This window comes from Vombatus ursinus, unplaced genomic scaffold (genome assembly GCF_900497805.2).
Source record: "Vombatus ursinus unplaced genomic scaffold, bare-nosed wombat genome assembly UNPS02005286.1, whole genome shotgun sequence".
Taxonomy (NCBI): domain Eukaryota; kingdom Metazoa; phylum Chordata; class Mammalia; order Diprotodontia; family Vombatidae; genus Vombatus; species Vombatus ursinus.
This window is the reverse complement of record NW_020945064.1, coordinates 7,307,407-7,331,135: the sequence shown is the minus strand read 5'-3', so window position 1 is coordinate 7,331,135 and position 23,729 is coordinate 7,307,407. Positions and strand designations below refer to the sequence as shown.

General features: G+C 45.0%; 1 protein-coding gene across 1 annotated transcript in view; it reads left to right on the top strand.

Annotated features, from left to right (window-relative positions):
* Positions 1 to 23,729, top strand: part of ZFPM1 (zinc finger protein, FOG family member 1) — a 196,091-nt gene that overhangs the window by 80,250 nt on the left and 92,112 nt on the right. Inside the window, exon 3 of the mRNA XM_027847467.1 lies at positions 7,540 to 7,635. Within this exon, the coding sequence (XP_027703268.1) occupies positions 7,540 to 7,635 (96 nt within the window). The remainder of the gene's footprint in view (positions 1 to 7,539; positions 7,636 to 23,729) is intronic.

Here is a 23,729-nt window from a genome sequence, read left to right as displayed (position 1 = left end):
CTACCTCCCAGGGTTTTTGTGAGAATCAAATGAGATAATAATTGTAAAGCACTTAGCATTATGCCTGGCACATAGTAAGAGTTATATAAATGTTAGCTATCATTATTATTATTATTTTGAATTAAAAGACAATCCTCAGACTCTAACTAGCTGTGTGAATCTGGGCAAGTTATTTAACTGGTTTGCCTCAGTTTTCTCAACTGTGAAATGGGTTTGATAACAGCACCTACCTCCCAGAGTTGTATTGAAGAACAAATGAGATATTTGTAAAAAGTTCTTGGTGTATAGTAGGAGTTCATAAATGCTTATTTCATTCCCTTTTTCCCCCATTCTACATTTAATTGTACCAGATCATGAGGGACATGCCTAATCTATTAGATGTGGCCTACTGTCCCAGGAGGGTGTGAGGGTGTGGGAGCTCCAGAGGCAGAGTGATGCATGTGGAGAATTGGGGATTTCCAGGTGGACTCATTTGCACCAAGAAAGGGGAGAGTCCTAGAGACCAGGGAAAGTAGTTCTGGCTTTGTCTGTACCCCAGAGGAACACTCATAGCTCCCTTGGCCCCTGGCTTTCTAAAATAATGAGGCTAATACAGGTTATGAAGATAGCATTTATAGAACACTCTACAGTTTGCAGAGCATTTGGACAAACATCATATCATGTTATCCTCCAAACAACTCTTACGAGGTTGGTGCTGTTATTATCCTTATTTTACTGATGAAGAAACTGAGGCAGACAGAGGTTAAGTAACCTATTCAGGATCACATAGATAGTAAGTTCTGAGGCAAGATTTGAACTTGGGTCTTCTTGACTCCATGTCCAACATTCTATCCACTTTTCTTAGCATTTTATTGATGCCTTTACAAATATTTATTTTCCTCTCCCCTCCAAACTGAACAAATCCTTTTTGTGACCAAAAAAAAAAAAAAAAAGCAATTAAGCAAAATATCTGATATGGGGACCCCAGCCAATAATGTATACAGTGTTTTGTCCAAGTGGTCCCCCACTTCAGAGATATGTTTCATTATCTATTCTGTATGACTTTTGTTGATCAAGAATCTAGCTTCCTTTTAGTGATTTTTTTGTTTATATTGTTGTAGGCACTGGGAATATTGTTGGCCCCTGCTTTAAAAAACATCCACTGATGTCTTTGGTATTTACATCACCTTCATTTTGAACGTATTCCAGCCCTCTTCCTTCCCTAGTGAGTCTTCCCTTGTAACAAAGAGGAAAAAAGAAAGAGGAAAAAACAATTCAGCACAGTATCAGCTGAGTGACAATGTATGCGTCACTCCACACCCATAGTCCCGCATCTCTCCAAAGAAGGGAGAGAGGCATATTTTCTCAATTTTTCTCCAGTGGCCTCTGATTTTTTTTTAAATTTTTGTTCTTTTTAATTTAAATAATCGTTGAAATGGTTTGCTTTTACGTTGCATCACCTTCATTTCCCAATATATTCTCCCTCTCCCTCCCAGAGAGCCATCACTAAATCAAAGAATAAAAAAAAAGGAGGGGGAAGGGAGGAGGAGAATAGTTTTAACAAAACAAACCCACTAACTTAATAAAACTAACTAACTAGTATGATACAGGGTGTTCCACAATTAAGAGGTAGATTCTCAGATACTTTCTAGTTATGTGACCCTGGGAAAGTTGCGTAATCCTCTGCCTCGGTTTCCTCCTCTGTAAAAATGGGGATAATAATAGCATAACAGATAATAATAATATAATAGATTATTATAATAATAATAATCCCCTTGTTGTTGTGAGGATCAGATGAGATAATACTGGTAAAGTGCTTTTTAAAAGCATATAGGGCTATAGAAATGCTACCTATCCTCACCATCTTATCTCATCTCTTTAGTACCAGAGTCAGTGTTCATAATTTCCCAGCACTCCATATTGATTTTGTGGTTGTCGTTGACATGCTTTCCCTTTACAGTGTTGAACTCACAGAATCTGTACTGTTTTCTTGGCGTGGTTTATTTTGCTTTGGGTCTTCCCATGTGTCTTCTGTTCTTCATATACATTGTTTCCATGGTGCAATACTGTTCCATTATGTTCATATGGCATCATTTACTTAGCCATTCCCCCAGTTAATGCACATCTCCTTTCCAATTCTTGGCTACTACAAACAGCATTGCTATTAATATTTTGGTGTAGATGAGGTCTTTCTGTCTCTGACCTCTTTGGCATGTGTGCTTAACAGTGGAATCTGTGGGTCAAAGAACATGAACATTATGGTGACTTTTCTTCCATAATTCCAAATTGCTCTCCAGAACTGTTGGACAAGCGCACAGCTCCACTAACAAGGTATTAGTGTGTCTGCCTTTCCATCCCCCCAAGACACTAACTCTTCTCACCTTTTGTCATATTTGCCAGTTTTCTGAGTGTGAGGTGAAAGTTCAGAGTTGTTTTGATTTGCATTTTCCTTTTTTTGTGTGTGGTTTGGAGTATTCTTTCATACGGTTGCTACTAGTTTGCAATTCTTTTGAGAACTGTTTGCTCATATTCTTCAACTGTTTATCTACTGGGCCCGTATTATTTAAGCAGAAGTCTTATAAAGGTCTACAGAGCAGTATGTGGTTGCCTAATACTAATAACATATTTATGTAGCGCTATAAGGTTTACAAATCACTTTCCTTGAGACAACCATATAAAGGAAATAGGGAAAATCTTTCCTATAATTTAAAAATAAAGAAATTGAGATCCAGAGAGGTTTTCTGATTTGCCTCTGGTCACACAGCTTTGTATGTTCAAGTGCCAGAGAAGGGATTCACAACCAGGTCTGACTCCATTCACTTTGCTGCCCCCTCTTAGAAGAGTAGAAGACAGCCTTGGAAGGCAAGTAAGTCACAAAATCATTCTCAGAGAGGAAGCTACCGCCTTGAGCCTAGTGACATAATGCAAAGCTCACAGGAAGTTCAGCTTATCTTTGTGATGTGGGGGAGAGACAAGTGGATAAGGTTCTTGCAACCACAGTCAAAAGTCACTGGATTGCCTGCCTGGGGGTGGGAAGCAGCCTCTCTCCAGGGCAGGGGGATCCCAGCTAGGTCCCTAAGCCTCGGACTGGTGATTTCAAGCTACACCTATGGTTCCTGTCCCGAGGAGCTGAAGTGGACTTGGGACAAATAGAGGAAGAAAGCTTGGAGGATTTTATTGGGGTCAGCCAGGACTGAGACCAGGGATGGAGGGGCTCACAGCCTAGACACTGTACTCTGGGTGAAGCCGTGGATTTGGGAGGTGTGCCCAGGCCGTAGCTTCTACTTTCTCTCCTGGGCTACCTCCACCTTGGATCCAAGACTCTTTTGGAGTCTTGAAGAAGTAGCCCTATATTATGCCCCCAGAATCCAAGAAATGGAGTCCCTTACTCAGAGAGAAAACCGTCCTCTTCCTCAAGAGACTCTTCTCCTGAGGAAGTTAAAGGTCAATAGCAGGGACCCCAAGGGCCCCACTGAGGAGAGACCTCAGTAAAGGGGACGTTTTCAGGTTGGGGCTTATCTCACCATCTAGGGTTAGGAACCTTCTCTACTTCAAGGGAACCATTAAGAGCCTTAGAAATGTGACCTCTTCAGAGAATTGCCACAATTTCTTCTGAGGGCCAGAGGAGAGTTTAAAGGTTTCCAATCCCAGTGGATTGTGACTTCTTAAAGGGTCTCTGACTATGGAATTGGAGAGGGGTGGAGGGGGAACAGAGGAAGTAGAATGAGATATTATAGGAAGGAGACTTTTCTTGACCAATATTTCTCTTCACAGGCCATTTATCTCCAATGACAAATGCCACATCAGAGTTTAGAATGTTGACTCTCGCTCTCTCTCTCCTGATAAAAAACTTCTTGAGGGTAGGGAATGTTTAAATTCTGTCTTTGTATCTCCTCTGTTTAGTGCCGAGCCTGGCAAATAGTAAGTAAGCAGGTGCTTTCCTCATCTGTCAAAGTGGGTAGCATAGATAGAGTGCTGGGCTTGGAATCAGGAAGACTGAGTTCCTGGTTCAAATCTGGCCTCAGACACTTAGTAGCTATGTGACCCTGGGCAAGTCACTTAGCCCTGTTTGCCTCAGTTTCCTCATCTCTAAAATGAGCTAGAGAAGGAAATGGCAAACCACTCCAGTATCTTTGCCAAGAAAATCTCAAATGGAGTCATGAAGAATCAGACAGGACCGAAAATGACTGAACAATAACAACAATATAGAACTTAAGGCAGGTCTACTGTTCCAGTAATTTCCCAGCAGCCATTGACAGGGTGGAGGTAGTGGGGTGTCTCCAGGGCCACTACCAGCCCACCTCCCCAGATCAGCATTTTGGGGTTCTCTCAATGTAAGTCAATCCTAAAGATGATCCACAGTCAGATTAATTTGAGGAACACTGGCTCTGGATAGCCCTGGGCTCTTAACAAATGTCTGTCCTTTGTTTGAGAAACCAGATGGAAAGAACTCTGGGCTGGGAATTAGGAGACTTGGTGTCCAGCCTCACCTGGAACACTCGGTAGCTGTGGGCCCTTCAGCTCAATTGAAGGGGCATTTATTTAGTGCTCTTCTGCCCTCAAGGAGCTTACCTTCTATGGCAGGACAATGACATGTCCACAGATCAGGAATATATAAAATATATGCGAACTAACTACCAGTAAGGAATTGCTATCAACATGGCAGGATCCAGAAAAGTTTAATGTGGGCTGATGTTGGAGTTGAACCTTGAGTGGAGGTAGAGATTTCGAGAAGTGAGGAGGGAGGGCATGTCAGGCATGGGACAGCCTAAGCAAAAGCCTGGAGGTTGGATCTTAGGCCAAATAGTTCATTTCTCTGAGCTTGCTTCCTGATTTCTAAAAGCTGGGGAGTAATGTTTGTATCATGTCTCCCGGGAGCCATGGACTTTGTAAATCTTTGAGCTCTTTGGAAATATGAATTGCCAATGGTTGGACTTAATATTAGGAGATATACATTTTAGTCCTGACTCTTCCTCAAATACACTTTATGGTCTTAAATTCCTTCATCTTTCTTGGGTTTCAGTTCTTTTAATTGGGCTAGATGGTCTTTTAAGGCTTGTTCCTTTGAGGTCTGGTAGCTTATGATTAAACCCAGAGAGGAGAACCATAGGAGCATTGGATTTTGAGCAGGAAGGGGCTTGGGAGGCCCTGTAGGACAGGCCCTTCATTTTATAGATTAGCACACTGAAGGTAGAGAGTTGAATCGACATTTTTCCCAAGGTCCTGCAAGCAGGAAGTGTCCTAGCTGGGATTTGAACTAAGCCCAGCCTTCTGTCCATCAACTCGTGCTGAGTGAAGGGAACTTCATTATTTGACGTGGTGTGAGTTTGAAAGGCCTAGGTGTTCCCAAGCAAGTCTTCCTTTTCTTTCCCTCCCTTCCCCCAACCCCAAGTGGAGGCCAGCAGTGGAAGTCTGACCCTTAAAGGCGATAAGAAATTTAGTTGTGTGGTTTGGCCCCTTCTGCCTATCTCTCCCCACCCCCAACCCTGACCACATCCTTCTCCTATTTGTGCCTGTCAGAGAGTTCTCATTCCCACCCAAGGTTGGGGGAAATCAGTCTGACACCTGGATCCTGGTCTTTCACCCAGAAATCAATAGCCGAGCCTTTTATGGGAACTTAGCCCCAGATAACAGGAAAGCGGGTTTTAAAAGAAAAAAAAAGTCCCATCAGCCCCTTGGTGCAAAGGCAGCTGGATCCCAATCTTTTGATAATCTGAGCTGATAAGAGGCTGCTAGACAGAGACAGTCCAGGCTGCTAAGAGCCCTTGAACTGACCGTGCCAATTCTAACCCTCCTGCCCTCTGTACTCACCAAATGGGGGAGGGACTTAATACACACAGCTCTCGGGCCGCCTGGTGTGTATGGGGGTGACATAGGTGTACAGTGGATCTGCCAGCAATATGTTTTCTGTTTTCCTTTCTTTCCCAAGCAGTGGGGATAGATTTCTACCAAGCCATCCCCATTCTCTTGACTAGTCTCCTCTCCATTGTGACCAAGGACACACAGTTTTCAGATGACTTGTCAGGGCTAGGAATATCTCCCGTGGCTGGGAAACAAATGGAATCATATCAGCCCCAACGAGAATGGAACTTCCAACCTTGATTTTCTCAACATTCTTCTCCAATCTAGGATCTTAAGAGTTGGAAGAGACCTAAAATGGTCATCTGAACCTCATTTTACAGATGAGAAAACTAAAGCCTGGGGAGGGAAAGAGACTTGTCCAAGGTCACCTAGGGATCAAGTGACCGAGCCAGCTTTTGGAACCGGTCTTCTTTCCAGCCCTTCCAATAATGCCTGTCTATGGACCATCTCAAAGGATTGACTCCCTTCCACATCTCAAGCCATGCCCTCACCTCAGAGGGGACTTTGGAGAGGCAAAGAATCGGGGAAAGAAAGGGGTTGGAATTTGGTGGTGGGAGCTAACAGCTTGTCAAAGGGCAAGTGGTTCATTGCTGGTAGACTTTGACCCTGGCTGGTTTAAAAGGGAAGCAGGAGGCTCTTTATCTGATTTCAGAGCTGATGTAGAGCAGAGGCAGATAGGGAAAGGGGGGAGTGAGTGATGGGGGTGGGGACAGCTGCTTAGGGAGCTGGGAAAGGCAGTCTGAGTTGCACCTGGTACTAGCCTGTTTTGATAAAAAGTTGATAGGGTCGATAACGTTGAGCGGCTGCAGTAACCACTGCTCTTGTGGGCACATAGGAAAGCTTTCACTGAGATGGATAAAAATCAATATGCCATCCACTTTGATTTATAGCCAAAAATAATAGGACTTTTATATGGCATGATTGATTTATTTGATGTTAATCATCAGGCTTATCGCTGGTATTAATAATCAGAAATGCTCATGACGTCACCTCTGGGCGTACTTTCTGGGTGCCCATCGATTGGGGCCACTGTGGTTATCAACCCCACGATGTAAAGGCAAACATGTACTTTGCGCACTAATCTGTCCCACTGTCATATGCACATAGGCTTATCGGCAGCATCTCCAACAGCAGTTAATAAGAGAAAAATAATTGTTATCAAGTTGCTAGGCATACACCACATACAGAGCAAGGCCCAGGAGCTGTGTTTAGAGAGGCGTCCGCCAGGTCCCTGGGTGAGGCGGGAGGGGCGATTCCTCTGCTTGTTATAATTATTAACAGCAACCGTCATAATTATTATTATTACTGCTGTGAATCAAAGAGGCCGCAAAGTTTTCAAGCACCAGGCAAAAAATGGAGGTAGTCTTGTGACTGCTGTGTTCATCCCCTCCTCCCTCCTTCCCCCTTGGGCTTCTTCCAAAGACTCAGCCTGACCAGTCTTCTCCCTTCTTTCCTGGTGGCACGTAGGAGCTGGCCGTTGAATTGAGGCCTGAAGGATCATAAATCTGGAGTTGGAATCCCCCGTTTGCAAAAGGGCATGGTGATGACATCCTATGGGGGGGCGGGAGCGGGGAGGTCCAGGGTAAGTGGTGGGGGGAGATTCTTGAAGATGATGAGGGAATGTTGCTGAAAGGCCCTGCGCCCACCTCACCCCTCATTTCAGGAGCAAGAAAAGTGACTGTGCTTTTACCTCAACAGAAACAGAGACTCAGGAAGGCCCAGAAGGCCTCAAGGAGCTGGAGGAGCAAGAGTTTGACCGAGGTCCGGAAGAGGCGAGCCCGTGGAATGGGCCAGGTAACCAGACCTGTGACCTTCATGTCTCCCTCTCCCATCCCCTCCCCATCATCCCTCCATCTAGCGAGAGCCTGTGTTGGTACAGGGCAGTGCCCAGCAAGAGTCTGATATCTGATGGTGGGACGGGCTGAGAAGACCTTTGTCTCCTCCAAGCATTGCGGGATTTGAGACCCCCCCTATTCTTAGTCTGGTCCTTGTGGAACTCATTCTCCACGGTGTTTTCTCTTCCTCTTTCCTCTTCCCATCCCACCCTTGCTTTTGGCCTTCTTCTTTGCCCGGTTTTCCTCTCCCTCTCCTTCCTTTCTCTTAGTTCAGGGGTTTTTAGCCTTTTTGTTGTGACATGGACCCCCTTGGCAATTTGATGAAACCCAGGGCCCCCTGCTCAGAATGATGTTTTGAAATGCATAAAATAAAATACTTAGATTATAAAGAAAACCAATTAAAATGAAATAAAGATGCAATTTTCCCCAATCCAAGTTCACAACCCCCCTGAAAACTAGTCATGGACCTTGGTACAGACCCCAGGTAAAGAATCTCTGTCTAGTATCTCCCTTCCTCTCTTTTCTCTCCCCCCCACCCCCACCATCTTTGTCTTTCTCTGTCTGTCTGTCTCTTCCTCTCTCTCATAACTGATACTTCTACCCTTGTTCCTGTCTCCTTCAGTCAGGATCCTTCTTTCTCTTATTCTCTCTTCTTATTATTCAGTGTCCCTCTGTCTCTCTTCCTAGATAGGGTTGGGAGTTAGTCTTTGTACCACAGCAAGAGTTAGATTTCACTATCTGAAACACACCAGTATATCTTCTATAACTTCAGGGAGGTCCAGAACCAGGTACCATGACACGAAGGGTCTTGGAAATGAAGCCCTTGGAGTCTGTCTCTCTCTTAAGACCTAGGATTCCAAGGAAGATACCATGAAGCAAAAACAGTCCTGTCTCTCCAAATGGGAGAAGGAAAATCTGTCTGAGTTGTATCCTGAAGTACAGTTAATTCTAATTAGGAAGGAGAAAAGCCAAGCCCTCACTCAGATGCTCCCAATGGTAGGATGGTCAGACCAGGCTGGCTATGGTATCAACACTCATCCCACTCTAATGGGACTCCTTGGCAGAGTACAGAGAGGTCTGTCTTCATTTTGTTGTGTTTTGGGCACTTTCCTTCCTTTTTTACAAATTTGGAGCCAGAAGGATAGGAGAGGGTAGGCATGATTGAAGAGAGAAGAAAAGGTGGCTATGTATATATAACGTAGTCTGAGATGAAGGGGTGGATGGATGGATAGAAGATTAGACATATAGAAGTTTATTTGTTCATTTAGTGAATTTTTCCTGTGGACAAAGCCTGGCATCGGGTGCTGTGGAAGATACAGAGATGGACAAGGCATGGTCCTTCCACTCCAGGAATTTGTCATCTGATGGAGGAGGGTAGTAAGATAAGGGGGTGAAATAAGACCTACACATTAAAAAAAAAAAAGTAAGAAGACCTACACACAAATAGCAAATGAATATTGGTATAGTGGAAAGAATGCTAGATTTTTGAGTAAAAGGACACTGATTTAAATCCTGACTCTGGCACTCATTACTTAGAAAATTTTGGGCAAATCACTTAAATGTGGGCCTCAGTTTACTCCTATATAAAATAAAGGGGTCAGATTAGATGACCTCTAAGTTCCTTCTTTTTCAAAAATTGAGAGCCCAGGGTAGGGGTGTTCTGAAGAGATTAAGAGATACAGTGCTGGGTGCTACAGATATCAATGGTATCATCCTCAATTAATTTAAATGTAAAGAAAATAAAAGGAAACGCCTTCGAAGAATGGGTGACAGAACATGGGCTGAGTAAGTTTGGGCTACACTTAGATTTCTGAACCCATTTTTTCTTCGTGTCTATGTCTGGAAGGGGCTTAGATCTGTAGAGATATTTCATCAGTTGGAGGGATTTGAGCAAGGGTCTTTTTGAAAGAGGCATTGGTTGGAGGAAATGAGATGGGTTATTTCACATTGCCTGGGGCAGAGACTAAGGCCAAATGCTTCTACTCTGTCATGGTTGATGGCATCTCTTTCCTCTGAGAAAGAGCTGGAGCTCTGTGGCTTTGATCAGGGCTGGTTCTTGAGGACCATAGTAGCTTTGGGGCACTGGGGAAGCCCAGAGGAAGATAATCGGAAGGAACCCGGTCGTGCCTCCCACAGCTAGATGCCTGGCTCGCTCTGATGACACACTGTGTCCATGCAGTTGGCTGGATTAGGCCTGGGGCAACCTTTGTTCTGGGTCCTATTGTATGGGGGGGAAACACGCTTCTGTCTATATTGTGTTAGTACTTCAGGAATGCATGATTGCATCCATATGTGTTAGTCAATCAACAAACATTTATTAAATGTCTGCTTTGTGCCAGGTGCTGGGCCCAGTGAACTAAGACAAAAATGAACCAGCCCCTGTCCTCAGGGTGCTTATATTTTCTCTCAAGGGAGTTTTGTAAACCTTAAAGCATTATATACATAATTGCTGTTATTATTAAGTGATTGATTGATTAGCATGATGGTTGTTGTGAATGAAGGATGAAAAATCATTTCCCCAGTGACCAACTCAGGGATGAAGTTTTCCAGATTTAGCTAGGGTGGTCCCAAGATGGTGGACACAGAACCCAGTGTACTACTGAGCTCAGGTAGGACCTCATGGAATGCTCATTTCTCTGGCATAATCTTGAGGACCCAAGGTTACCACCATACCATGACAGAGTAAGACTGTAGTGGAGAAAATGTACCCATTATAGGATAGTAAATCTGTATCCAAAATACCCAGCCCCAATGGAGAGATACTCAAAGTCAGAACAAAGAGGGCATGAGGTAACCTTGTAGAGGGGTCTAGAAAAAGATAAGTGGTTTAGGTTCCTTGGAGAAACCCAAGTGTGGCTAGAAATACTTTGGGGGGCTCCTGATAACTTAGGACAGTAGCCCCCAAAAGGGCCTTGGTATAGTTTGCATTCCTGGGTTCTCTTATTCATCAGATCACACAGCTGTAAGAGAGAGGACATTTAGTCCTGTCCCTCATTTTTTCAGATAAGGAAATGGGCCTAGAGGTTAAATGATTTGTCTGAGGTCGGTCACCCAGATAAGCATCAAAGACAGGACTTGGACCCATGCCCTCTGTCTTCTGAGTCAATCAATGTTCATTGCATTGTGTTATGCTTCCCTCTTGGCTGATGGTTGACAAGGAAGGTAGAGGGTGAAAGAGAGTTAAAACCATGGTGGACAGATGAGGAATAGTGTGTAGTAGTAGTAGTAGTAGTAGTAGTAGTAGTAGCAGCAGCAGCAGCAGCAATAGCAGTAGTAATACTAATAGTAGTAGTTGTAGTAGTAGTAGTAGTAATAATAGTAATAGTAGTAGTAGTAGTAATAAATAATAATAGCAATCCATAGCCTAATATTATACTTTAAGGTTTGCAAATAACTTTGCATCTCTTATCTTATTCAATGTGTGGAAAGAGCTGGAAAGGGAGATCACCGTGTACCCCAGAAAATTCACACCTGTGGGGTAGATTGGAAAGAGATGGCAGATGCCAGTTTTGAGAATGGTCTCTTAGTTTTGGTCATTTTCCCCTCTCTTTGTGAGCACAAGCAGGAATCAATCACATCGTACTTTTCTCCTTTTCCTTTTGAATTTATGGCTACATGGGGATCTCTAGCAATTGTCCAGGCCCAATAAACGGTGCTTGCCAACATGTATGTGCATTGTGGGTCTTACTAAAAGGCCCTGTTATTGTCTCTTCTTGGTCTCCCTTCTCTCCTCTTGGAGCAGGGGTTCCAGGGTCAGACCTGTGAATTCACTAGATAATGGAGAATCTTGTCTTTCGGGTTGGGTCTTAAGAATACCCCATCACCACCACCACCAAGTGACACCATAGTATATATTCCTCCCTCTCATGACTTTGGATCATCAGATGAGATGCCCACTGCAAAGGGGAACAGCTTCCCCTGACATAGGTACCCGGACTATCCTCTGGTCCCCTTGGGAGCTGGGTACCCCAAGTTTGGGTGTAGGTATAGAAAAGCATCCAGAATAACGAAGTATCCTTCTTATTACCATTTTCTGATTCCATCAGTGCCAATAGGCATACGAGGCATCCTGGTAAATTGGTGTTTAGCCCTTCTCCCATCTCGGCCCCCTTGCCTAGACATTTCCTCAGTGATCCTAAGGCACCTCCCCCCTTACTTCAATCTTCTCCAGGAAAGGAAACAGGCTCCAGGCATAACTGATAACACTGGCCCTTCCGGGATGGGCTGACAGGAAATATCTTAGGGCTCCCATGTCTAATCTGCCTGTCTCTCTGCTCCCTCCTTCCCTGCTTCTTAGACCCCAATGACCACTATGGGAGATGGGGGAAGGGGAACATAAGCTGACTCGACAAAACCTTCCCACCTGCCAGGCCATCCAATGGCCAGTCTAACTAACAGCCAGTGTGTCCAGTGGCCCTTCTACCCAACTGCTATTCAAGGGTCAATTGTTCATGGTCTCAATTCTCTGCCTTTAGCCAACCAATTTCAATTTGCTTTTGGTGAACAAGGTAGGCTGGGGTTGTCCCTGAGATTCCAACCATAGATGTGGACATTTAAGGACAAAAGGCCAACAGATCCACCAGCTAATATTCATCAAGTCTACCTTACCCTTTGAGTGAAGCATAATCCCTCCTCTTCCCCATTTACCTTTTTCTCAGAAGGCAATGTCCATCTGGCAATCAGTCATTCAACAAATATTTATTAAGTGACTATTAAGGGGAGCTATGCTAGGTTCTGGAGGTTTCCCAAAGAAACTGTCCTGTCCTCAGGGAGTTTACATTCTATCCATTGAAACAAAATGTTCATAAATACAAAGTAAGTACTAGATAACTTTGAGGGGGAAGGAGTCGGTCTCAACCCTTCCCACCTTATGAACAGTCCCATTGATTTCTGTTCCGTTGACCATATGACTAAGTCCATCTGATATCTGCTTGTGCTCTGGATGTCACTGCTTTTGGTCCAGTGACCAGTCATCCCTTAGGTGGGCAGGCATGATAGCTGCCATTTGTCTAGCACCTACAGGGTTTGTTAACTGCTTTCCTAACAACTCTAAGAAATAGGTATAACACTTTCCCCTTTTTAAATATGGAGAAACTGAGGCTTAGAGGAATGGGATTTGCCTGGGATTTTCTAGCCAACATCAGAGGCAGGGCTTGAATTCATGCCCTTTGACTCCCAATCAAGGGGGCTCTTTCCTCTGTCCCATGCTGCTGTCAATTAATCAGTCCCCCAGCAAGCATATATTATGCTCCTAGCATATGCTCAATCCTCTGCTACCATATTCTCCCACAGACAGAAAAAGACATTGCCCCTGTTCTCAAAACACAGTTTAGTTGGGAAGACAAGACTAACATGAAATAATATTGAGGAATAGATCTTCTATGTAAATACCTGCTTAATTGTGTGTTTTAGATTGTTAGAGAGCTGGCATATGTGGTGGATAGAGAGCAGGCCTCAAAGCCAGGAAGGCTAGATTTCAAGTCCCACATCAGATACACATTGCAAGGCACCCAGCCTTTCAGTGGTCTGGGCAATTCCCCCGGAGTATAAGTTTCAGAACACTTAATGATCTGTATTGATAGAAGGATACTCTCTGGAGTTCCCAATACCCATGAAATTGCAGATCTGGACCAAAAAAAGGGGGTTGGGGGGAGAAGAAGCTGTATAAATGCTATGGGAGGAGAGAGAAAAAGATGAGTGCTTCAGGGAAGACTTCATGGAGGAGGTAGGCTGACCTGGAGCTTGAATGATGAATAGAATTTCAAGAAACAGTGAGAGGATGGAGAACGGGGTATTCGAGGGAAAAGGGATAATTCAAAAGTCACCAATGTCAAGGTACAGTCTACTTAAAATAGATGTAAATGACACAAGGCATGATGAAGTGTCACTGTGTTGCCAGTAGGGGAGAGACCCATTTAACTCCCTTCCAGGGCACTGAGATAAATAGTAATGACATTTTCCTTAAATCCAGACCAAGCCTTGGTGACGCCAGGTATTGCTCTGAGCTGTGACCCTGACCCCTTCCTTCCCTGAGGTCTTACTCCAGCTATGTAGCCACACCCCCGTGACTGGTGGGTTTGTCTGGGGAAGAATGACTCCATGCAAAAGACTGATCACCTGCTCGTTACTCTGACCGCAGCCTGCTTCTCCTCGTCTCACTTTTCACTGCTGCCTGTCCGTCTTCTAGAGGGAGTCTGGAAACGTGGGCGCAGGAGGAGACTGGCCATGGAATTCCCATTTCTCTGCTGCAGTCACGAGGGGGAGTGAGAGAAACACAAAAATAGGGGGAAAACAGCTACTGGGGAGAGGGGGGAATGGGAGGACAGAGGGCCTTTGTTGGTTGAGATCAGCAAGGACCAGAGGTGCTCTTTGTTATCAGGGGCAAATGCTACAGTGATGAGCTGCTGTTTATAGGCTTGGCAGGGTCTTTGACCTCAAGCAGTTACTTAGAATCATAGAATGTCAGAACTTGGAAGGGACCTTTGAGTTCATCTAGCTTAGCCTCTATACTTGACAGATGAGGAAAATGAGGCTCTAGGTGGTAAAGGGATTTGCCCATGGATTCCAACTAGCAGCACATTGCTTACCAGGTCTGGGGGCAAACTCCCGAGCACTGAGAACACAGCATGGCGGAGTGGAAAGAGCATGGAGTGTTGGAGTCAAAAGACCTGAGTCTGAATCCAGCTCTGCTACTTACTAACGGTATGCCTGTGGTCATTTTTTTTCCTCTCTGGGCCTCAGGTCCTTTGTTAAATGAAGGTTGGACTAGATATACCCGAGATCTCTTCCAGCGCTAACATTCTAGGATGCTAAGGGATAGAACTAGCACTAGAACCCAGGTATCTTGACTCTCAGGCCAATGTTTTATCTCTTATACCCTGCTCACTTGGAGGGATAGAAACTTGATGAAGGAAGCCCTTTGGAAGAGGAGAGGGGACAATGGGCTAGAACAACTTTTCCTCCAGCAATTCCAAAAGAAAACAATTTTGTTTTTTCTAAACTGTTAGTAAGGAAAAAAACGGGGCATGCTATTGGGTTCTAGGTTTCCCCCACCTTTGGGCCTTAAGATAGATGCTCATTGTTTCCCACCCCCTTGGCCCAGCATGGAGTTTTAGGATTGGCAAGGATCACAGTGGGCTTGGCTGGTTTGCTGTTAGAGGGTGATTTCTTCCCCCACCCCTTCTTTTTTAGATCGGTGAGGGTTATTTTATTTTATTTTTTGGGAGTTATTTGCATTCTTTATGGAAAAGAGATTTTTATTATCGGCTGCTCCCAGCCCATCGCTGTTCTGGTAATTGGAGTGATATTAATTTCTGTGTGGTAGGGAGTTGATGGCAGCCCCGCGATGCCAGTCCGATAGGCTGTTCCTCTCACACTAACCGCGGTGATAGGCGTTCTATCAGCCTTCTTGCAGGCGCTGCACTTATCAGGAATGGGCCTGGCAAAAAACTTTGAGCAGCCTGAATTTTCTTTTTATCTCTCAGGATCCGCTGTATGTCAGCAATGGCAGCTGTGAAGATGTAATATGGAGGGCAGGCAGGGAGGGAGAAAGAGAGGGAGGGCCACAGCCTCCAGAATGCTTTGCCCCAGCCAAGACTCCTGGAACATCCTCTCCTGGGTCTCTGTCCCAGAGAAAATGCCAGGGTTAATCCAAGTACGTGGGGGAAGTCAAAGTGGGGGGAGGAGGAATCCCTTTCTCCCTGCCCCCCCCTTCCCCTTCCCATCTCTATTGGCTGAAGCCTCTTTGGCGGTGATCCCTATCGTTCTTACAGTAACAAACCACTCACTTTGGCATTTTCAGCACACGTACACACAGTTCTCACCCTCCCTAATGACTCACTTTCTTTAGCTCTGTGGGCTAGTGAGAGCCAGGTCAGTGAATCTGGGGGCTTGGAAGTGGGCTAACAATCCCAGCTCTGCCACTATCTTGCCCTACGACCTTAGGCAAGTGACTTGACTTAGTTTCCTTATCTGTAAAATGGGGAGAATAATACCCTACCCTACCTCACAGGAATGTTGTAAGGATCAAATGAAATCATGGATATAGAAGTACTCTAAGAAAGATGGCATGTAAGATGCAAATATATTAATAATTTTTATTTTTAAAAAAAGACCTTCCATAATTATTCTGTGCACATATCATGTTTAATTAAAATGGTCCAATGTGAATCTTAGATCAGAAGACACTGAGGTCCTCTCCATATTAAAGGGGGGGGGTGGCGGTGTTTGGGGTATGGTTGTTTTCGAGAGTGCTGCTGAGTACAAGACAGATGTCCCTGCTGTCTTCCCAGCTGGCCCTGTCCTAAAGCCAAAGCAGGATCCCGATGCAGAAGGGCTACAAAACCCAGTTCTGTCATAGGCTCTTTGACAAATTATTGACCCTATGAGAATCTTAACCCTCTTTTACAATGACCTAGAACATGTTCAGTCTGCCCCACAAAATCTCATACCTGATCCTTTGCATACCTATCCTATCCTCCAGCTCTGGAGTCCTTTAGAAATAATCGAGTCCAACATCCTCATTTTATAAATGAGGAAACCCGGGTTTATAAAGGGGATATGTCTTGTTCATCATTACCTATGTAGCGAGGCACACAGGATTTGAGCTCAGATTCCTGGTCTCCAAACTGAGTGGGCTTCCCATTACTCTATTCTGTCCACCAGCCTTCCACTCAGGTGTCTCCAAGGCAAGAAGAGAGTTCTGTCAAGTATACTTGTTGAATATCTTTCATGTGCCGGGCACTGTGCTAGGGACCATGGGATACTGAAAAGACAGACTAGAATCATAGACTGAGTTGGAAGGTCCGACTCATCTGGTCCAACCCTGTTATTTTACAAACGAGGAAACTGAGTTGAATAGAGATGAAAGAGAGGTCAACAGAGTCAGGCTTTGGGTCATACTTACTTACTGTGTGACCTTGGGCAAGTCTCTTCATCTTTCTTGGCCTGCCTTAGTTTTCTCTGCTATTAAATGAGGGTGACCCCGGACATCAGAAGATGAGCCCCATTGGAGGACGGACTGGCGTTCCGTAGTCCATGGGGTCATGAAGAATCGGACCGAATGTGTTCTAAGGTCCTATCCCGCTCAAAAGCTATGATCCTGTAACTGGGTTCCTTTACCTCCCTATCCAGCCTTCTTTCCATTGAAACATTCTCCGCTCTGGAAGAACTCACATTTCTAGTTTCCCACCTACAGAAACAATTAGGGGACAATACAAAATGGCAGAGGATTAGGAATGAGATTACTTGGGGCAGATTGTAGATGCTCTAGGTGTTTGAAGAGTAAAATCACTGCCCTAGGGATAGGTCAATGATTAGTGCAATGAATGAATTCCCTGAAGTGGTTTCACATTTTTGAATTCTGCACAATTCTAAGTTATAATTATATAAAACACAGTCATTGGTTCCAGTCCAGTGCAAGCATGCAATGCGAATTCAAATACTGTGAGGCTGTAGAGGGTTCTTCATTCTTCCTAGCAGAGACTTGTGTATTGCCAAGAGCTGGCTCTTCCCTTCAGCACACCTCTTATGTCTAGCCCAGGCAGGTAGAGTTTTTCTTCCCCTGCTAGGTATGAGTTCAGATCTCTTGGCTTCCCTGGCTTCCTTTAAGTCTCAGCTAAAGTGCTACTGTCTGCCAGAAGCCTTTTCCTGTCTTTTTTAAAGGTCTTAGTGCCTTTCCTCCAAGACTACCACCAGTTTACCCGCCTAGATCTTATTTGTACATAGTTGTTTTCATGTTGTCTTACTCGTTAGACTGTAAGCTTCTTGAGGGCAGGGACTGTTGTGATGGTGGTGGTGCTGGGGGGTTTGTTGAGGGGCAGGGTATTTTTACTAATGATGATAACTCTAATTTCTTTAACTTTCTTTTCTCTTTCTTTCTTCCTTCCTCCCCTCTCCTCCCCTCTCCTCCCCTCTCTTCTCCTCTCTTCTAAATGCTTTCCTTACAGCAGAGGCAGTGTGGGATGGTGGAGAGAGTACTGGGCCCAGAATCAGAAAGGTCTTGGTTCAGATCCTGCCTCTGACATTTATTTAGCTATGTGACACTTAACCTTTGTTTCTCTTAGGCAACTCCCTAAGTCTTATCTACTAAGCTGGAAGGGGAGTTCCTTGCTTCCCTATGCTGAGGAAATCCTTTCCTTATTCATATATATTACTCACAACCCTTCTATGGAGAAGTAGTACGTAAATAGTATAATCCCCATGTTACAGATGAGAAAACTGAGGCCCAGAAACATGAAGAAAGCTGTCCAGGGACACAAAGCTAGTGTCAGAGCCAGGATTTGTACTCAGCTTTCTACTGACCCCAAGTCCATAGGGCTTAGTCTACTCCATCATGCAAAGTTGAGCAATTACTCTTCTCTATCTTTTGGCATTTCCCATCCCAACCCAACTCCAATGGGCTCTCACTGCCATCTTGTTTCCTGTCCTCTCAGTAGCCCTAGCCTTTGATCAAAAAGATGATAGCTCCGGGCAGCTAGGTGGTGCAGTAGATAGAGCTCTGGCCTTGGAGTCAAGAGGACCTGAGTTCAAATCTGGCCTCAGACACATGACACTTACTAACTGTGTAACCCTGGGCAAGTCACTTAACCCCAATTGCCTCACTAAAAAAAAGCAAAAAAAAAAAAAGAAGAAGAAGAAGAGGAAGACGATAGCTCATTGGAGAACCTATCTTCTGAAACACAGGTCAACTCCCATTGTAACAAATGGAATCTCTACATAAGTTGTGGTTCTCCAGGTCTCACTTGATGGCCCACTTATTTCTAGCAAAATTCAGTATAACTGAACTCTAATACTGCCAAAAAATTAGAATTTGGATCCTCCACAGCCGTTGGGAAATTTGACCTGAGGACTGTATGAGGAAGGACACTTTTGCTTCTCTTCCCGCCTTGGTAGTAGGGAAATCTCAAGCTGTAGGCTCATAGCAGAGCCTCCTGGATCTGTAGAAGTCCAACCCCCTCATTTTAAGATAAGGTAAATGAGGCCCAGAGGGGTTGAGTACCTACACAGGTGGGAAGTGGCAGGGCCAGGATTTCAACCCACGGCCTCTGACTCCACATTCAGCACTGGTTCCTACACATCCTCATTTCAGATGGGCGGTGATGGGACATGCTGGAAGGAAGAAGTGGGAGTATCCCAGGAGCCATCGGGGTGGGAAATGTACATGGAGGAAGGGGCAAATGGCATGGCTGCCGAGCAGTGATCTGTGTTGTGAGGTCTCTGACTGGGAGCAGGGGCCATTTCTTGTTTCATCTTTTTATCCCCTGTATCTGTATCTCCCCTGTACACAGTAGGTGCTTGATAAGTGTTTATTGAATGAATGAATGTCTCTTTAACTCTGACCTTCCTCCTGCCCTTCAACTCCTCCCTCCTCCCCTCACCACCGCCCCCAATACATACATCAAATTCCAATAAACCTCTCTGCCCACATTAGGTACCAGGACACTCTTTTTAAACCCTGGTAATCCCTAAGGTTTAATTCTTCTGTGCCCTAGTAAATTGTCTTTCCTTCTCTAGAAATAATTAACTGGGATTTATTCTCATTCTCCCTCACATTCATCAGTGGATACCTTTCTTTGGCCCAGCCTTTAGAGATGGGGGTACCTGCTCCCAGTCCCCTGGGCCCTTCTGAGTTCTTGGACCCTGAGGGTTCCACTGGTCGCCATTCCATTTCTGACCCACAGGCTGTAGGGTGAGTTAAAATGGCCTTGATGGCCCCTGGTGGCTATATTCCCTCTTAAGAGAGACAGAGGGCATGGGGTGAGCTGGGCATAGGGCTAAAAGCCACATACTTCAGTTTGTCGGGTAACCCTGACTCTGTATTCACCTTACACTAAGTCCCCTCTCCCGCTTCCTGTTCTCTCCCTGTCTTCTAATCTCAATTTTCCTGACAGAGCCTCATGCACCTCCTCTGCCCCCGCCTGGGCACCCTAGTGGCTAGGTCACAGAGGATAGAGGCAGAGGGGTAGGGGCTGTCCCTTGCTCTAGGTACATGAAATGCAAGCTGAATTTGAAAGGGGGAGGAAGGGGTGGGAGGGGAGAAGAAAAAGTATTTTTTATCTTTGAAATGACCTTGTTCGCTGGAGGGGGCTGGCTGCTTAAAATTCTGATATGCAAATCACTGATAGCTATAATCTATAATCCTCAACTTGGGAGCATTTAGAGATGGAGCCTGCCACATTTACCTCATCTTTCCGAGGCGAAATTTTCTGCATATCAAAATGTGCTGGGCCCTTTGACTCCTTCCCAGCCTGGCTCTGTATTTATGAGCTGTAAGAAAACTAGAGTAAAACAAATCATCCATTCATAATTAAAGGAAGACCTGGGACTTCGGAGGAGATGCAGGGAAGCTGGGCCTTTACTCTAGGTCAAGAAGGGCTGGGTAGAGAAAAGAAGTGGCCTGAGTGTGCGGTCAGAGGACCTCGGTGCCAGTCCCTGACCCTGCTGTATGTTAGGGGGCTCACTTTGGTCCAGCACCTCCTTCTCTGGCTAAAATGGAGGGGTGTTGCTATGTGGTGATCCTCAGTGGTCTTGCCAGCTCTCCATTCTGTGAGCCATGGTCCTATAGGGCATCAAGGGCTCTGGGCTGGCACTTAGGAGAGCTGGGCTCTGTCTCATTCAGGCACTGGTCCTGGTCTAGCTCAGTGACCTTAGTTGCTTCCTAGCTCTGGGCCTCAGTTTCCTTGCATGTCAAATAAGAATAATAATGCCTTTGCTATATTATATTACTATTTAAGGGTGATTAACCCTGCTACCTAATGCATATGTTCCAAATAAAGATTTTGCATGAAAAAAAGAATAATAATGCCTACCTTATAGGAATATTGTGAGGAAGATACAGATGTAAAAATTCAGTACAAGAAAGATTTATGAAGCACCTACTATGTGCCTACCCTCAAGGAACCTACAGTTTCCTAGGGACATGTAATACAGGGTGTCCCAAAAGTCTTATGTAAGCTTCAGTCACTTAAATAGCTTTCAAACTGCCTAAAACTTTGGGGTTACCGTGTGTGTGTGTGAATAAGTACAGAATATTTTTTGGGGGAAGAGAATATTTAGAGCTGAAGGGAGAGTGGAGTAGGGGATCAGGAAAGGAGGTGGCTTCCAGGCTGAGTTATGAAGGAAGGTAGGGATGTCCAGAAGCAGAAGAAGAGGAGGGAGTATATTCCAGGCCTGAGGGACAGCCCATGAAAAGACCTAGAGTTAGGAAAGAGTCTGCCATATTGGTATTGGTATGTTTAGTAGAACAGTTTGGCTTGGAACATAAAGAGAATGAAGAAGAAGACTGGAAAGGCAGGTATGGAGCCAAATTGTGCAGAACTTTGAATGAAGGCTAAGGAGTTAAAGAAGGCTGGAAAAACATTTTTTATTGCTATCTTTGATTTTTTTCCTAACCTTTCCAATACACACCCTTCCTTTCCCCTCCTGGAGAACCATCCTTTATAATGAAGAATAAAAAAGGAGAGAAAGGGAAACGAGTTCAGCAAAATTTATCAATAAATCCATTTGTTAGGTGCTGTGTTGAATTGGTCCCTCAGTGGACATGGATAGCACTGAGCCTTCCGCACTCTCCTCATCTTAATCCTACCTGCGACAGTGGCGGAGATTTGCAAACCAGCCATCCAGAGTTCAAAGTGTCATCTGTGACCAGGGCACAGAGTAATTCTCTGTAGTATAGGGAGGGATAGAACTTTCTATCTCAGTCCCATGTTCTTAAGTGGCCCATCCTTTGATTTAAAACCATCTTCGCTAGTCCTGGCTGGGGAAGAGCCCAGTGTGAAAAGTTTCAATTCAACTTAATTGAATTCAGCAAGTACTTATTAAGTGCCTACTATGTGCCAGATACTAAAGGGGGAGGGAGGAATGACAGTTCCTGCCTTGAAGGAGCATACATTCTATTTCATAGTTGATAGGTATTTTTCTCCCTTGCAATTTCCAGCCCTCTCCACCCCTTTCCTCTGTCTGGCATCCTCAGGCACCAAGAATCAAGGCAGGGTCTGGCTGGCATCCTTCCGTTCCTACACTGATTGACTCTTCAGTGTCCCATCTACCAGCAGAGGTGCCATATTAGGTGCTGGCCAACACCGTGTCTGTATCAATCGTATTAAAGACTGCAGGTCCCTAATTGTAATTTAGTACTGGGAACCGAGGTGGAGGCTTCTGGGATCCTCAATAATTAGCCTGTTTAAGGAGGAGAAGGATGGAGAGAGGAAGACAGAGGACTGGTGGTGTTCCAAAAGTTAGGAAGGAAAATGTCCTTTCTCCCTGTCCTATCCCACCCTCAAAAAAAAAAAAAAGGGCCAGTGAACTGATGGCCCCAGGACCTTTGGTGTTGAGCATCACACTCTAACATTTTCTCCCTTCCTGTTGTTTGGTTTCTGAACTTCCCCTCTGATGGAAAGAATGAGGCTTTGAAAATATATCTGTTAGTTTCCTGGCTTGGGGGGTGGGGTGGGGGGGACGAGGTAGAGGGTGTGGAGAAAGGGGAGAGTTGGTTTCCTTGGGGGCAGGGGTTTGAGCTTCCCCAAGGGCCAGATTGTTAGAAGGCCCAAGTTTTTGACTTTGCTCTGCCCCCAAACTGGCCTCCACCTGCCCTCCTCAGCTCCTGGAAATCATGCCCCAACAGGAAGAGCTCATGGAGCTGGGTTTGAGGACCATGATTGAATCCCTTCCTCTCTCCTGACCTCAGCTGCCTCCACCTGTCAAATGAGGAGGCTGGATGAAGGTCCCTTCCAGCTGGAACTTTGTGTGAAGTCCATCAAGGGAGCAGCCACGTTGATTAGCACTGGCGAAATATGTAACTGCAGAAACATGTTCCGTGTTAGAAAGAATAATGAATTTGGAGTCAGGAGGCCCAAATTCCAGTCTTGGCCTCCAACCCTTACTTGGCTATTGTCTTGTCAGTTTTCTTTGTTTTTCCATCCATAAAATAGGAATAAAAAGCCTTTAGCTATGTGGCACACTTGGTTGTTGTGGGATATGTGTTTTGTAGATTATAAAGTGTTCTATTAACTATTATTAACCAATGGATAGGCCTAATGGACCTGGAGTTAAAATCTGGCCTCAGATGCTTGACAGGTAGCCCTGGGCAAGTCACTTAACCTGCCCGCCTCAGTTTCCTCCTCTATAAAATTGGGATAATAATAGCACCTACCTCCCAGAGATGCTGAGATTAAAATGAAATATTTGTAAAATGCTTTTTGAATGTTAGCTATTATTATTATTATTATTATTATTACCCTTTGCAATCCAGAGCCAAGTGGGAGAGGAGGTGAGATGAACGGTTGGTGTCCTGCTCCCTTGCCTTTAATGTGCCTCTCCTCTTTAGATCAAGGGATTTGAAGCTGGAGCTAAGTCTAACTCCTTCATTTTACAAATGAGGAAACTGAGGCCCAGTAAGGGGTGAAAGTGACTTGCCCAGGGTCACACAGTTAATGAGTAACAGAGGAAGAAAAGGAGTCATTGGAGAGGTAGGGAGCTGCACCTATATCCCTCCCCGTTCTGTCTAGGGTGAGGGAAAGCCCTCTGTTGCCTCTTGGGTCTAAAGGACCCCTTGGCAGAGCGTGGTGGCACTCCCCTGGGATCCCTGCTCCTGGGGAGGCCAAGGAAGTGGGTTGCTTGACCTCCCTCATCTGTGAAATGAGAGGGTTGGATGTGTTGACTCAACAGTCCCTCCCAGCTCTAGCTAGAAAGTCCTACCGCCATGCCCTCTCCCAGGCGAATCGAGATGAGCCGTTAAAAACAAAAAAGAATCCTGGAAAACCAGCAAAGCCGCCTCCCCTGTCATCATCATTTTCCATTTTGTTTATAGCCTCGTTTCTGCTTTATTAGCTTTGTCTCTGAGCTTCATCCCCATCAAATATTTAAATATGTCAGAAGACCTTGGGTCTCTTTAATGCTCTGCCATCTATTTTCCTTGAGTTTTCTACCACTTCCTGGGAGCTCAGTAAAGATTACTCACTGTTAATTATAGGCAGAGAGGAGAAAACAACGGCCAGGGCAGAAGCTGTTTCAGGAGGTTTATGGTAGAAGGCATTCTCAGAGGTCAGATTGACT